The 16,112-nt window shown below is 39.5% G+C and overlaps 1 protein-coding gene across 5 annotated transcripts in view; it reads left to right on the top strand.

Moving 5' to 3' along the window:
- The window catches only part of ADIPOR2 (adiponectin receptor 2), an 80,543-nt gene extending 65,034 nt beyond the window's left edge, over positions 1-15,509 (top strand). For all 5 annotated transcript variants that reach the window (XM_045464545.1, XM_045464542.1, XM_045464543.1 and 2 more), the window contains exons 4-8: positions 4,739-4,910; positions 7,961-8,147; positions 8,406-8,593; positions 10,677-10,870; positions 12,656-15,509. In XM_045464545.1, coding sequence (XP_045320501.1) covers positions 4,739-4,910; positions 7,961-8,147; positions 8,406-8,593; positions 10,677-10,870; positions 12,656-12,784 — 870 coding nt within the window. In that variant the 3' untranslated portion in view covers positions 12,785-15,509. The remainder of the gene's footprint in view (positions 1-4,738; positions 4,911-7,960; positions 8,148-8,405; positions 8,594-10,676; positions 10,871-12,655) is intronic.
- The last annotated feature ends 603 nt before the right edge of the window (positions 15,510-16,112 follow it).

The raw sequence follows: 16,112 nt of genomic DNA, 5'->3' as shown, positions 1-16,112 counted from the left end.
GTTTAAGACAAAATACATTTGTTTGCCTGCAGCAGCCATGATAAGGTTGTGATAAAACTAGAATATCCATCTATTAACAAGTGTTTCCTGATGTAAGTTAACAGAATAGATGTCTTGGTTGATAGTTTAGATAAGACAGGATGAAAGTTGTGGGGGGGTGGGAGGGGGAGATGATGCCTAGAGATACTGAAGTCCCAAGTGCCTTGAATCTCTTTTGTTATTTGACTGTGATGGCAAATGTGCTAATTTTGCTAAAGATTATTTGGCTAATCAAACTACTCTTTAGATAGAAATTTCCTGGTTTTCATGAACATCCAGGATTTCCAATTTAGCTGGCATGTTTTCAGTCTCTAAAGTTTTTTTTCTAACACATTATCTGATTCTTTAAGACCTATTGTGGGGATTTTTTTCCTTCTAAATCGGTAACTGGAATTGGGGGTGCTTTCTTAGAGAAAATAGGGACACTGGTAAATTTACAGCTACTTGATAATCTGATCATTAGATAGGGCTCTGACAGATCTAAAGTCATAAGTCAATCTATGTTTGTATGTGTAAATAAATTCATTTGTTAAATATTTCTGGAGAACTCTTGATCATTTAGAGAGAAATTTTTGTGACTCTTAGCTTTTTCATGGGTTTCATGAAACCAAGACTTTTTTATGCCTGTGGTCTTGGATCCTGAAAACTAAATTAGGTTTGCTTATATTCACAGTGGTGGTAGAAATAATTGGGGCCAGTTGACTCTAGAATAGTATACTTTGGAGAAGAGGATGAGAAGAGGACATTATAGACACCCCTTCTAAGATAAAGGGATGGATGAAGAGTGGTGAGGGAGGGGTATAAATATTTATGGGTCCACTTAGAGCCTAGGAAATTTTAATCAGTATTTGAAAATTGGTGAAGGAAAAGCCAAGCAAAACCATAGCAAAAAGCCAAGCAAAACAATGCATTCTTTCTAGTGATTGCTGTCTTAGGAGAATGAATACAAAAGTATATAGAAGATACATTTTGTTTTTCAACAAGCAAATTTGATGGTAAATCTCTCAAAGTTGGATATTTAGTGTCTGGGCCATTAGGAATTTTTAATATTTATAGATCAGTGGGGTCCTATTCTCTTTTATTCTTTTTTATTCTCTTTTTCTGAACTAAGTAAAGAATAAAGCAAATAAAACTTACAGTGTAACAGCTAATGGGAGAATAACTAGGGCATTTGTTTGCTCCAAACTATGATTTACTGAAGAAAACTGAATGGAGCACAAAAATTATTACCATTCCCTTATCACCCTCTAGAGTTTGTCTGTGAGAGTGGTCTGAAGGGGCTTCCTGTGACATGACATTCTCCAGGCTTGCTTCACCTGCTGCCATAGTGCACCTGAGTGTACTTGACACTAGAAAAAAATTTTTTCTTGTATTGGAAGCAAGTAAACAGTAGTTAAAATGAAGTGTCCTGTGGCCTTGCTCGTATACTTACTATCCCTTTTGGAAAAGCTTTTCTTATAGGAATAGGGGAAATAAAATCATAAAATCTTTATTGAGTGTCCAAGTTTGATCATGGTCTCTTTTTTCCCTTCAATTAAGAATAAATGTTTTGTGCGTTAATGGTCTAATACGAATCCAGTGGACCATTGCTCAGATGTTTCTTTTTTTTTTTTTTTTTAACATTTATTTATTTTTGGGACAGAGAGAGACAGAGCATGAACGGGGGAGGGGCAGAGAGAGAGGGAGACACAGAATCGGAAACGGGCTCCAGGCTCTGAGCCATCAGCCCAGAGCCTGACGCGGGGCTCGAACTCACGGACCGCGAGATCGTGACCTGGCTGAAGTCGGACGCTTAACCGACTGCGCCACCCAGGCGCCCCTACATGTTTCTTATATGCAGTCCTTTGTTCTGTTTATAAATGAATATGTATTTGCCTAAGCTGTGATCCTATCCTTTTTACGATGGAGAGGTAAAAGAGGATGCCTGTTTGGGTTGGCATTTGGATGGACTCCCAAGTTGAGAATTGAGGTTGCAATGTCAGTTGAATATGACACTAATTTCAGTATAATTATGAAAGTATATCACCTTGGCTCAGTTTAGTCCGTTAGAATGTTTGTTCAGAAACAGTGGAGAAAAAAATTGATATTATATGCAAATACAACTAGTAAGAAACTCAACATATTCTTTCTGACTGCAGAAAGTGTTCATTTTGACTGTGTGGGATAACACAATAGCACTTTTCATATGGTCACACAGAGCTGTTTGCATATTGTGAACTACGGAGCAGTTGTGAGGATTGATTTCTCTTTTTCTCTCCCTGTTAGAATATAAAATTCTCCCAAAGTGAAACAGAGTAGCATCTTGTAAAGTTAACATTAACAGTAACTATCTTTTTTCAAGTAAAAATTAGATAAAAGAAATTCAGTATCTTGGAATGTTCTCTTTCTCTCCAGAAAGTCCTTATACCAGTAGACATTAAAAATCTAGATTAGTCTTTTGGCATTATTATTTTTTTACTGTATGTTATGAACAAGCATGGAATGGTCAGATTTGCACCCGTAACTGCAGGCCTCACAGTTTGAGTTAGAAGGTGAGACAGGAAGTGGGGAGGCTAGAGAGTGAGTGAGTTTCAATAGTGTTAAGAGGGCCACGTCTACTCTTAAATTGTTCTCATTTCCTTTGGAGTTACACAGAAGATCAGTTCTTTTATAAATGTATTTCAGTAAGAAGGATTAAGGATAGCAGAGAACAGGAAGATGTGGAACAAAAGTCATTTTGCATAGTAGAGAGAGAGAGAGAGAGAGCGCCAAGTTTGTATAGCCTAGCCATGTTATTTGTCACAAGAACCCTGGGGGATAAGTGTGGGGGTCATTGTCTGAACCTGAAGCCTGTATGTCGACCATGTACCTGGCATTTTTCCTTGTATCCTTCTGGTTAGTAGAAATAAGTTAGTTCAGGATTAAGTGATCCTTGTGATGTGTGCTCTCTGGGCTGAGAGACATTAAAAGAAACAGTGCAGAGGTTGACAAACTTATTTTAAGGAAGAGTACCAAATTCCTGACCCTTTCCTGTTAGAGTCTTTGGGGGAGGGACAGTGAAGTAAAAGGGAGAAGGGGAGGTGGTGACGAGACTTGAAGGGCAGTGAAGGTTGAGTTTCTTTGCCATCTCTCCAGCATGATTGAGGGTGGATTAGTCACTAACTCTTAGGTAGGTAATAAATACCCTCTGGGGATGGTCAGGATTACATACCACCTGTGGGGTGGATGCTGGGGCTTGCTTTGGGTTATTTCATTTGATCCTTAGGAAGTAATCAAAGTATTGTTACCTTCATTTTATAAATGAGGAAACTGAAGCTTGGTGATTTTCTTTTTCTTTTTTTTTAAGTTTATTTTTGACAGAGACAGAGTGCGAGCATGAGCTGGGGAGGGGTAGAGAGAGAGAGAGGGAGACACAGAATCCAAAGCAGGCTCCAGGTTCTAAATTGTCAGCACAGAGCGGGGCTCGAACTCACGAACTGTGAGATCATGACCTGGGCCGAAGTCAGACGCTTAACTGACTGAGCCACCCAGGCACCCCTTGGTGATTTTCTGATTAAAGCTCCTTCAACTAGTTAATAGCCGAGATCCAAAATTTTGCTGTGCTCTTTCTTCATCGTGTTTGTTGTGGTAGGAAGAGAAGGGAGAGGGAGAGATTTTAGCAGAAGACACAAAAGTGATTCTGATATGTTGTTGGGGTCCAGGAGCAAATGTTCAAGAAAGAAATCTTGAGACATCTTTGGTGCAAAAAAGGTGGTTTTATTAAAGCACGGGATAGGACCTGTGGGCAGAAAGAGCTGCATTGGGGTTATGAGTGACTGATTATATACTTTTAAGTTGGGAGGAGGTTAGGGATAGCATAAGTCTCTAAGGAATTTGGGAGCAAGATTTCCAGGACCTTGAGGGACTAGCTGCTATTAAGAAAAGATCATTTACTACTGCCTAGTAAAACCACTTGTCATGAGACCCTTCAGATGTATATCAGTGGGCCATATGCTTGGGGGGTGATTGCTAATATGTATCTTGCGCAGTGGGTAAAGATAAAGAAAGTTTCCAAAGGGATCTTCATATGTTAAAGAAGACTTATAGGATCCTGGAGTTCAAGCTAATGTCAAGTTAAGGTTGCCTTTTGCCTCTCGCAAAGTATTAACATTGAGATCAGTGAGTTCCGGGAAGAAGGCCACTCTGCCTGTCCCAAGTACTTGTCAGTGGGCTGTAAGTTGTAAGGAAATTTACATTTTTCTTTTGCCTTTGTTCTTTACATCAATTCTGTAAACCAACTTAACTATTAATAGGGTTCTGTTGACTGGAAGCCTTACCAATAACATAAACTCAACTATACTGTATTCTTACAATAAAGTAAGCTAGAGAAAGAAAATGTTACTAAGAACATCATAAGGAAGAGAAAATTCATTTATAGGACTGTACTGTAAAAAATCTGCATATAAGTTGACCCATGCATTTCAAACCCACATTCAGGGGTCAACTGTAGTTCTTTTTTCCACCAACAGAAATATTAAATATAAGAACGGTCATATTTAATACCACAGGGAATTTTCAGAGGTAAAGTTTGTTGTGGATAACGAAGGAAGGAGAGTTTGTATATGTGGACCTCTCACCCTGCCTTTAGCCAGACTGAAACCAAGCTTGAAACCACTCCTTTAGGGCAACCAGTGTTGCTATGTTGACACAACCACATACGTATTTGATACTCTTCTTCCAGGTATGGGAAGGCCGATGGCGAGTAATCCCTCATGATGTACTACCAGACTGGCTCAAGGATAACGATTTCCTTTTACATGGACATCGGCCCCCAATGCCTTCTTTCCGGGCCTGCTTTAAGAGCATTTTCAGAATACACACAGAGACAGGAAACATCTGGACCCATCTCTTGGGTATGTAATATCAGTGGTGTCAGGAATTAGTGATTCACTATATATTTTTTTCCCCCCATGTATTTGAGGGTTAAGGATAAAACTTAAAATGTATTTGGGACTTGCCATTTTGTTTTCTGAATTTCTAATGATAATTTCTTATTGGTTTACTCTGTGGTTATCCTAGTTTGCACTTTGATTTTATTATAGCTGAGTCATATTTTTCTCTACGTAGATTGTCAACAGTGTCCTTGAACCAGGCCAAGGCCATTTTGCTATACAAAATGTGTATAATATTTTAATGAACAATGTGAAGAGGGTGGTTATTTAATAGAAATAAGCAGATTTGGGGGGAGCCTAGGTGGCTCAGTCAGTTGAGCGTCCAACTTCGGCTCAGGTCATGATCTCACAGTTTGTGAGTTCGAGCCCCGTGTTGCTCTCTGTGTTGACAACTCAGAGCCTGGAGCCTGCTTTGGATTCTGTGTCTCCCTCTCTCTGCCCTTACCTGCTTGCACTCTGTCTCTGTCTTTCTCAAAAACAAAAATAAACATTTAAAAAAACCCTGATTTTTCAAAGTCATTACTTAAAATATTCACAATTTTAGTTTCACTTGAAGTAGAATGTGATCTATAATTTTTTTTCCATCATGATTGCATATTAAAGAAAGAGTACAACGAGGGAAGATTAATCTTTTCAACAAATGGTATTCAGGAAAACTGAGTAATTATATGTAAAAGAATCAAGTTGGACCTCTCCATCACTCCATATACAAAAGTAACTCAAAATGGATCAAAGACCTAAACTAAAACTATAGAACCTAGGCGAAAACACCGATGTAAATCTTTGTGACCTTGAATTAGGTGACAGTTTCTTAGAATTGATGCCTAAATTTGGCACAAGCAACCAAATTAAAAATAGATAAGTTGGACTTTCTTAAAGTTAAAAACTTTTGTATGTCAAAGGACATTATCAAGAAAGTGGAAAGATCACCCACAAAATGGTAGAAAATATTTGCAAATCATACAACTGATGAGGATCTAGTAAATAACTTTCTACAACTAAACAAGAAAAGGACAAGCATCTGAATAGACATTTCTCCAAAGATCTACAAATGGCCAGTAAACACATGGAAAGATGCTGCAGTGTCAACTCTGTTTCAGTTAAAAAAAAAATGATGCTCAACATCATTAGTCATTTTGGGAAATGCAAATCAAAAACTTTGAAAAATGTAATGAGATACCACTTTATACTCACTAGAATGGCTATAATCAAGAAAATGGAAAATAACAAATCTTGGCAAGGATGTAGAAAAATTACAACTCTCATACATTGCTGGTAGGAATGTAAAATGGTACCGTCTTTATGGAAAACAGTTTGGCACTTCCTCAGAAAGTTGAACTGAGTCACTAGCAGTTCTGCTCCTTAGTTAGGTACTCGAGAATATTGAAAACATGTTCATACAAAAACATGTATACAAATGTTTTTAGCAACATTATTTGTAATAGTTGAAAAGTAGAAACAATCCAAACATCTTTCAGCTGGTGAATGGGTAAACGGGATGTGGTATATCCATACAAATGAAGTATTATTTCACCGTAAAAAGAGATGAAGTACTGATATGTACTGCAGCATAGGTGAGCCTTGAAACATTATGCTAAGTGGCATAAGCCAGACTGTATGATCCATACACATGAAATGCCCAGAATGGGAAAATCCACAGACACAGTAGATTGTGGTTGTCTAAGGCTGTGGGGTAATGGGGAGTGGGAGATGAATGTAATAGGTATAGGCTCCTTTTTGGGGTGATGAAAATATTCTGAAATTAAATGATAGTGATGGTCGCATAACATTGTGAATATGTTAAATCTTTTCTGGCTTACCCGATTTGACTTGCATTTCATATCACACATTTGGCTTCCATTGTGTCTCCAAGTTCCTGCCTGCTAGTGTAATAAGAGTGGAATAGAGAATCAAATCCAGCTTGTTGCTGACTTCCAACTCAGGGGTAAAAGATTTATTAAATAGATTGAACAGTCAGTCACATAGCACATGTTTAACTTCTTTTTTTTTTTTTTTTTTTTTTTTTAATGTTTATATTTGAGAGAGAGGGAGACAGCATGTGTGGGGGAGGGACAGAGAGGGAGGGAACACATGTTTAACTTCTTAATTTCTGTGCCTTCCTTGTGTTAAGTGGCCTTTCCCTAAGCAATAAAAACATGTATCTCATTGTGAAAAAGAGCAGTTGAAAAACTGGTTATGAAATAACATAAATGGGCATAATTTATTGTCCTTAACTTTCGAATCTATTGGGTCAATGGACAGGACCAGAGAAGCATAATATTCCTTGACACCTGTTGGTGGAGGAAAGCTGTATGTCTTGCCAGGGTTTGGAGGTATTAGAATTCATTGCAAAGCAAACATAAAATGGACCTTTGAAAGCTGGACTCCAATATATGTGCTGAAAACTAACTTACTTTCTTTCTCTTCTTTCTTTCTTTCTTTCTTTCTTTCTTTCTTTCTTTCTTTCTTTCTTTCTGTTTATTTATTTTGAGAAAGAGTGTGAATGGGGGAGGGGCAGAGAGAGAGAGGGAGAGACAGAATCCCAAGCGGGCTCTGCTCTGTCAGTGCAGAGACCAACATGGGGTTCAGACTCAAAATTCATGAAATCATGACCTGAGCCATAATCAGCAGTCAGGCGCTTAACTGACTGAGCCACCCAGGTGCCCCACCAAAAACTTTCTAAATGAAATTTTATACTAGATCTAGAGGTAGAAGTGGAATAATTTAGCCTTCTAAGAAGTAGCAGCATTGTATTTTTTTTTGATTATGCTGTTAGATAAATAAGTTACTGTATTCTACAAACTCATTTTTTGAGGCTGAGGAGTATAGGGTACCAACCATGTATGAAGTAGACCAAAATTTTGGATAAGCCTCAGTTATTTGGAACATTTTTCTTATGGAACTTTTGATTTAGATATCATTATGATTGTGAAGGACTGAAAGCCTAATGAATATACAGCACTGTTTTCTTCACAAGGATAATCTTTTCTCTCCCCACACTCTTTTCATAGGTTGTGTATTCTTCCTGTGCCTGGGGATCTTTTATATGTTTCGCCCAAACATCTCCTTTGTGGCCCCTCTGCAAGAGAAGGTGGTCTTTGGATTATTCTTCTTGGGGGCCATTCTCTGCCTTTCTTTTTCATGGCTCTTCCACACAGTCTACTGCCACTCAGAAGGGGTCTCCCGGCTCTTCTCTAAGTACGTATCTGAAAGCCTACATTGTAATCAAATATTAGAGTCAGTGGTTAGGGAAAAACATCCAGTAGAGTAGGCAGAATTCTTGATACCATCTGAAGAGAACTTAAAAAAAAATTATTTATTTAGTTTTTAATTTAAAGCAAGCATCCTAGTTTGCCTCTTGGCTGTTACTGCTAGCTCATGTCATAGGGGATTAATTGGAACCTGTAGTGGGCAGTACTTTTTAACATCAAATGGATTTTTTTTTTCTTAATTTAGACTGGATTACTCTGGTATTGCTCTTCTGATTATGGGAAGTTTTGTTCCATGGCTTTATTATTCTTTCTACTGTAATCCACAACCTTGCTTCATCTACTTGATTGTCATCTGTGTGCTGGGCATTGCGGCCATCATAGTTTCCCAGTGGGACATGTTTGCTACCCCTCAGTATCGAGGAGTAAGAGCAGGTAAGAGATACGGGAGTTTTGCATTGGACATTGATTTATTTACCAGTCATTTATTAAAGGCCTACTTGGCAAGTCTTATGCTGTGTACTTGTGATGCAAATATAAATAAATCATAGTTTCTATTCTTTGAGGGCTTTTTATGTAGTAGTGTTCATCAGTTATCTTAAAGCACTAGAGTTTAGGGTATTGTGAGCTTTATGAGCTGATGTATATATTTTGTAATTCACTTGAGTTTATGACTATATGCTGTCCATAAGGCAGCAAGTGGCTCTGTAACCTTTGTAAAACAATGATTATTCTTAGTCTGTCAGCTTGGAGTATACTTTTTTTTTTTAGTGATTTGTTCTTTTGTTGTTGTTATCATTTTTTTTTGTTTTGTTTTGTTTTATATTTTTATTCTAACATGTGTACTGCTTAGGTAAATAAAAACTTCACTCCATACTGATTGTATTCTACTCAAGTAGGCACCATACATCTCTTCTGATGTAAGGATAAAGAGGCTTTTTATATTTAGGATAATGGCTTGTTTAGCTGGAGATCATATGGAAAGCCAAAAGGCCTTGGCTGAGCTTTCCTGTAGAAGTGTGGAGTTCAGAGAGACATGTTTTTGTCTCCCAGTAGCCTGGGGACTCCTTGTAGCCAGAACCATGTCTTCAGTTTTCTATCCACAGTGCCAAGCCTGGTGCTGAGAATGAACAATTAGTAGTAAAAGGAGTATGTTTTCTTTTGACCTTTAAAAAAACAGAAACAAAACATTGAGTATTAAAATCCAAGCTGCGGTTCTTCTACGGTTACCTAGAAGGTTAGAAGTTAGAATATAACTTCTTGTTAATGACCACTGTTAGCAACAGTCTACTGACTTCCCTTTTTAAGTGATTATATGAGCAGATAACCAGTGGTCAGGATTGGCGTCCAGTAGTACTTAACTGTGGTGCTAAGCCTGCTTAAGCATGTGAGATAAGAAACATTCTGCTGTGATACAAATCAGAAGAACCAAGTTCCTGAGGCTCTGACTTCCAAGAATGATAGGAAAGACCAGTAGAGCCTTTATTTAACACGTAGAGGGAAATAACAAGTGAAACAGGATCATGATGATTTTTCTTCTGTGAGGAGTATTGCCATTTTCCTCTTCTCTTGGAGATGTATGTGTATACATATATTGCTGCATACCAGCAGTGTATTTGGTAATGTCCAAAGCAAGCAATATGCCTCTTGTATTTTGAGAGTTAAAGATCATTTTTAACTGTGTCAAAATGTAGGAGCAGTTACTGGCTGCTGAGAGGTGTTCCTGTGGTGTTTTGATGGACACGTATTTGTGTATATATTCATAAGTTCACACACATATAAATTACTCAGCTTTTTACAGACTTTTACTTAACATTCTATTTATGACAGTCTGGTAATTTTTACTTTGTTTTAGTTCACTTAAAAAAAAATTGTTGATTGAGATCACTTAGTTGATCTTATAACCTAGGTCCTATCCAGAAGTTTGAAAAACACTGCTATAAATGATCTGGAAAGCAGTAGGGCTGTGGTGGAGTGATTCTGATAGATTTCTGTACTGGATTGGTACTTTTTGGGCCTGGGAGCTTTCAGGAGCAGTTGTGCCCTCCCCTCCGCCCAGTTGCCACCTCCACCCTTTCACTCTGCTTAAACGCCAGGAATATCTGGTGTTTCACAGGGAAGATAAAATATGTAAAACTGCTCTGTTTTGCAATCTTTGTCTATAAAGAGGCAACATTTAGGGAAGTTTAAACAAACTCCTAGAACTGTCTATTCCTGAAACCCTTAGCGACACAATTCTGTACCCTTTGAGGACTGCTGACTTGTTAAACTAAGCATCTCTTAGCGGGAGGCTCCTTGCATTTGTAAATAGATCTGTCTTTTAGAACTTAGCTGTGCTGTCTGGTGTGGCAGTGTCCAAGAGTTTGAAGAACCTTTTTCCTTTCAAACAAGAAGCCAGTGTTGCATCACACTTGAAATATTCAGTTTGTAGAATTACTAGTACTGTGTTTTAATATTGACTTCTTCTTCCTTATTTCTCTTCTGCATTTTTGCTTTATTCTGTTCTTATGATTGCTAGGAGTGTTTTTGGGCCTTGGCCTGAGTGGAATCATTCCTACCTTTCACTATGTCATCTCAGAGGGATTCCTGAAGGCTGCCACCATTGGGCAGATTGGCTGGCTGATGCTGATGGCCAGCCTCTATATCACAGGCGCTGCCCTGTATGCTGCCCGCATCCCTGAACGCTTCTTTCCTGGCAAGTGTGATATCTGGGTAAGTATGATCAGGGGCAGTTAGTGTGTATACATACATATCTGTTAGTTTGTTATTGGAAGACCGGGGAGTGAAATAATTGAAAAAGTTTTAGACTAAGAATTGAGAGACCTGTATTCTAGTTGTAACTATCCCTCATTAGTGTTTCTCTGGATAAGTACAGTGATGACTTCTACTGAGCACTAACTTGGTGTTGGCATGGTACTGAGTGAGCACTTTACATAGATTACCTCATTTAATACATCGGCCGTATAAGGTATGGCAAATTTTATTAATGTTTTCATTTTACAGATTAGGAAATGTGGTTTAGGGAGACTAGCAACATTAGGACAAGTTACTCCTGGGTGGTAGGAGCAGAATTTGAATCAGGCTAGTCTGATATCAGAATCTGTGCTCCTGTATACTACACTGAATTGGCCATGCATTTAGTTTGTTTCGGTTTCCTCATTTGTAAAATGAGGGTGATGGACTAGAGTTTTTACCAAAGTCCTTTTTGATACTAAAACGCAGTGATTTGTAATGAGAGATTGAGTGTGTATATGTGTGTTTGGTTACAATAGGAGGTAGAGTTAACTAGATTGTGGTTAAGAGAGAAGGAAAAAGGGATGGAAAAGAAATAGAAGGGACCAACAGATGGAAAATTTTATAACTGAAATTGACCTGAAACATTTTCAATAGGTATAGTATTGGAGTGTTGTTGGATATGAAGTCTGACCTTTGGAATTCTGTTCCTCAAACCTGTTGCTGATTATTGTAGGCTAAGTTGATCATCTAGTCTTCAAAGTTTAATTTAGCCCTCCTAAAATGAAGATAATACTAATTTAGGCAATCTTTCAGGTTCAAATTAGTTAATTTATCTTTTGGAGATTGCCTCATCGTCATTTTGATGTTGATTATGGAGATAATTCTCCCCCCACTTTTGGGAGAATGAATCCCCATTGGTTTCCTAGGAAGCCTTTCTTGGGATGTGACTTGTGGGTACTTCTAGTTTACACCTTTAAAATCAATATCTTTCCCTTGATGAATACTGTTTTTGCAACTGTACTTTTTCATTTTGAGAGTATAATGAGAGAGAATAGTGTAATTTTTGAAGTGATGTTTGGTGCACTGAGCAATTGATAACCCCTTTTAAGAAATGAACTAGCATTCAAAAGAACAGATTAAGTCAGAAAAAAACATCACATGCTTATAGACCAATTTCTTATTTGAGAAGGAATTAAAAGGCCCTGGCTTCCCTAGTCTTTTGATACAGTATGTTCATGTAATTCCAGACTCTTAGAGCTGAGCAGACATATGTTTTGACCTTCTACCTAATCCTAGAAATCCCTGTAGTTTTTCTGGGAGAGAGCAACATTTAAATGGCCATAGCTCTGGTGCTTTATTCAGTCCATGATAAAAATCTCCATCAGCAATGAGAAAAACCTCCCCATGTCTAACTGCAGTCCATTGCTGGGCAAGGAGGAATCCTTGGGCCTTTGATGTCTGTTGGCAAGAGTATGTGTATGTCATTTGCCTCTGAGTTCACCAGATATTCCAGTGTTCCGTGTGCAAATCTTCATGATTAAAACTTAGTGGCAGCACCTTGATTTCTTTGGGGATGGCTAGCCTTCGGTTCAGCAGAATGTGATATGCCTAATGGATGTTTCAAGATCTGTGGACACTTCGAATTTGAGCTCTGTCACCTCCGTTCCCTGCCCTGCTCAGCACAAATGATCTGAAGACTCTTTAGCAGACTTTAATAATGAATGGATTTCTCTCCCCCTCCCCACTCCCCCTTGCCTCCAGTTTCACTCTCATCAGCTGTTTCACATCTTTGTGGTTGCTGGCGCTTTCGTTCACTTCCACGGTGTCTCAAACCTTCAGGAGTTCCGTTTCATGATCGGCGGAGGCTGCAGTGAAGAAGATGCACTGTGACACCTTCCAGAAGCCAGGGACTGTGACCCTGAACCAAGGCCTGTGGTACCTGCAGGCCTCTCTTACTGGCCATCGATGCCAGTGCCAGAGGAGCCCCAAAACTTTGACAGCCTCATGGGCTTTGTGATGCCCCTGGGGCTCCACCTGGTACATGGCTGAGAAGAGAAAAACAAAAATAAATCATACCTCAAAGGATGGAGTGCATCAATTTGGAGAAAAGGAGAAATGGCCCAGACCTTGACTTATACTTGGGATCTATCAGTTGAGGGCTCTGCAAGACCCTTGGCAAACTGGCTTCTGATCCGTGTTCATATTTATTTGTAGAAGATGGGAAAACAGTTTAGCTGGTGGTTTGTTCTCCCTTTCTCTCTCCTTAAATCAGTAATACAAACAAATTTAGGTGAACATTTGTATCCTATTAAAGGGTGGGAATGTGATTTTAGATGCTCTTTTGGGAGAACAAAGAAATTAATGTAAATAAGATTTCTAACTTACTGTTTAAATAAGAATTTCTATAAATGTTTAAAACATAGGGGTAGGGGAGGGAAGGGAATTTTTGTATAGAATGAAACATGCAAGTACCACACACTGTTTCAATTTTGCACAAGGTGACTGTAGGAGGTTCAGGTGATGGCCCCAGAATGTATAATGCCTTGGTACACCAAGGTGCCTTCTAAAGGCTGACATACCTTGGACCCTGGGGGGCAGAAAGTACAGCCCTAACCCAGTGATCACATGACCACTCTCATGTCTGAGAGCTTTTGAGAGTCCTGTGGTAGAGGGAAGCTGTATGTGTTTTCTCAGTGGAAGCAGCACGTGAGGCTAACAGGATGTGTTAGATAAAGGCTCTAGTTAAGGTATCATTTGAGAGACTGACTGGTTGTGCTGATAGTGACCCCTTCTAAAAAGTAGAGCCATCTACTTGGGAAAATCAGTTATGTCAGCAAAGGGGTAGTGGAGACAGTAGGAGTAGCTCTGGAAATGTCCTGATCTGATTACTTCCTGGCATCCTATTCAATTTTGTGGTGATTTTTATCTGATTGAAGGGATGTGAGTTTTCCATTTCCTTGCTATAGAGCTCTGGAATGCCCTAGAAATTTCCTTCTGTTAAAGTCACTGCCCTAACTACCTTTCTTCCTCCTGGGAATGTAAATGGACCTTTCCCTGGCATCACAGTTTCTGGCATGGAGCCAGCTACAAAAGAGATTCTGACTTGTCCAGGTGCCTCCTGAGCTCATTTACATAGGTTGGAGAATGCTTCCTTTAGATCAGGAAAGATGAATTTCACCTCTAGCATCGCTTAGTAAGCCTAGTTTGTGATACACATATCAGCTGTCCTTCGAACAAGAAGGCCAGTGGAACTCTTATAAAAGCAAAGTCCAGTACCCACCATGGGGTTTTCAGTATTCTCTGAACCCCAGTTTTGGGGGATAGCATGATGGGAAGTTTTAAAAGAAAGTTGTTTGTTACTGCCAGGGAATCTGGTACAGTCCTTAAGCTGTATCTTTAAAGAGCTGCCAGGAATAGAAAAATGAGTTTTCGTGCCCCAGAGGTACCCTCAGGGAGAGTGGTAGGGGAAGGTTCTGGTTCATAGAACCCTGAGCTTGGCTCATAGGCAAACCACCGAAATAGCACTTGAGTCTTAGGTTACTTGCTATCATCCAAGACTCCAGGTGATTGAGTTACACCCTGGGGATTGTGGGCTTTAGAGGGAAACGTTGAGGCCCTGAGCACAGGGACTGGCACCAAATAGGTGCTTGGGAATATGGGGAGGGCCTCCTTTTCAGTAATGAGTTTCCTTGGTCATTATTCTCCTTTCTCTCCCCTTCCAATCTCCAGCAAAAGGTGGGAACCAGGAAAAGGACTCCACTGGTAGAACTTGGAAGGAACTTGAGTGTTTTGGTTCTGAATAAGGTAACTGCCCTGGGTGCTAGGGGACCCAGCAAAAGACTGAGTGGGTGACAAGACTGGTGCAGTGCCTGACAACGTAAAGAACAGTATTACTCCCTTTGAGGGAACAGCCCAGCAGGTCAGTGGCCATCGGGAAGAAAGCTCACTTAGTCTCATGGAAGCAACAGCACAAATCAGAAGCCAGACTTGCTCTTCGGTCATGCACTTTGGGATACAGGGTGTAAGATGCAGCCCTGTAACAACACCAACAGAAGTAGCAGTTTCCGGGCCCAGTCACCCCACACCCCAAAGGAGGAGCTGAATCTGGTTCAATATAGCACAAACTGTTAGGAAAAATGAAATTAACATCAATGATGCGTAATCCAGTAAAAATCTCCCTCTTTAGGGTGTGTGTGCGCGCGTGTGTGGGTGTGTGCGCCCATTTATATGTGTGTGTCTATGTGCAACTCACTACCAGTAGCCTCACTGTGCACTTGGTCTTCACAGTGCTTGCTGAGAACTCTCACCAGGTTGGCGCCTGACTGCCTTACTCTCAGCATCAGAGGCTTGCTTGCTCTGTGCAGATTTTTAATTTTCTTTGTTGGCCCTAGGCTGGTTAGGACCTCTACAGCTTCATTCACCATTAAATAGTGGCCTTTTTCAGTATTTTCCCCTTCCCCCTTTATAAATTGCTGAAGCCACAAAGCACATTTTTGGGGATCATAGAAGGTTGGGGTTCCAGAGAGGCCTCTGTGTGATGGTTCCATTCATCATGGGATTTCCCTTACTTGCTGTATTCTCAACTTCTAATAAAAAGAACCAAATGGAATATGAACTTTTGTTGTGTACTTTTTTACTGGTTCAGCTTACCTCTCTTGAAGCCTTAATTTAGACACTGAAGCTTATCTTCAGAGACTTCCCATTCTCAGTGTATAAGTCAAAGTATGCCCAACTCACTTTTCCTGACCTTTCTTAAACTTTCATGACAACTGGGACCAGGTTAGAATGGAGGGGAGAGCTAACTCCAAGGCCAGTTCTCAATTTATGGTTAAAGTTTATAAGAATAATACCTAACATAATGGACACTTCATGGGAAAGTTTCTGTTGAAGGACTCTTGACATCTCAGATACCTGTAACCACCTCCCTGTGAACAGATCAGTATTATTCCCTCATTTCCTGGATGAGGAGACTGAAGCTCAGAAAGGCCAGGTCTGAGTCTCTTGTGCCAGCACTCTTCACAATAAGAAGAAGAAAGTTTGGGTTAAATAGTCTCATGTATGTTGACTTAAAGGTTTTGGGATTTGTTAACCCTTTGTGTAATTTACAAAAGAGGAATCCCAACCCCTTTGCCTTGGGTAAATTGTTTTGCAAGGGGAATTTCCAATATTTGAATTGTCGTTTTTAAGTATAGATCTAACTTTAGGGTTTCCCTATATA

This window comes from Leopardus geoffroyi, chromosome B4 (genome assembly GCF_018350155.1).
Source record: "Leopardus geoffroyi isolate Oge1 chromosome B4, O.geoffroyi_Oge1_pat1.0, whole genome shotgun sequence".
In the NCBI taxonomy this organism is placed as follows: Eukaryota; Metazoa; Chordata; class Mammalia; order Carnivora; family Felidae; genus Leopardus; species Leopardus geoffroyi.
This window is presented reverse-complemented; position numbering and strand designations above follow the sequence as displayed.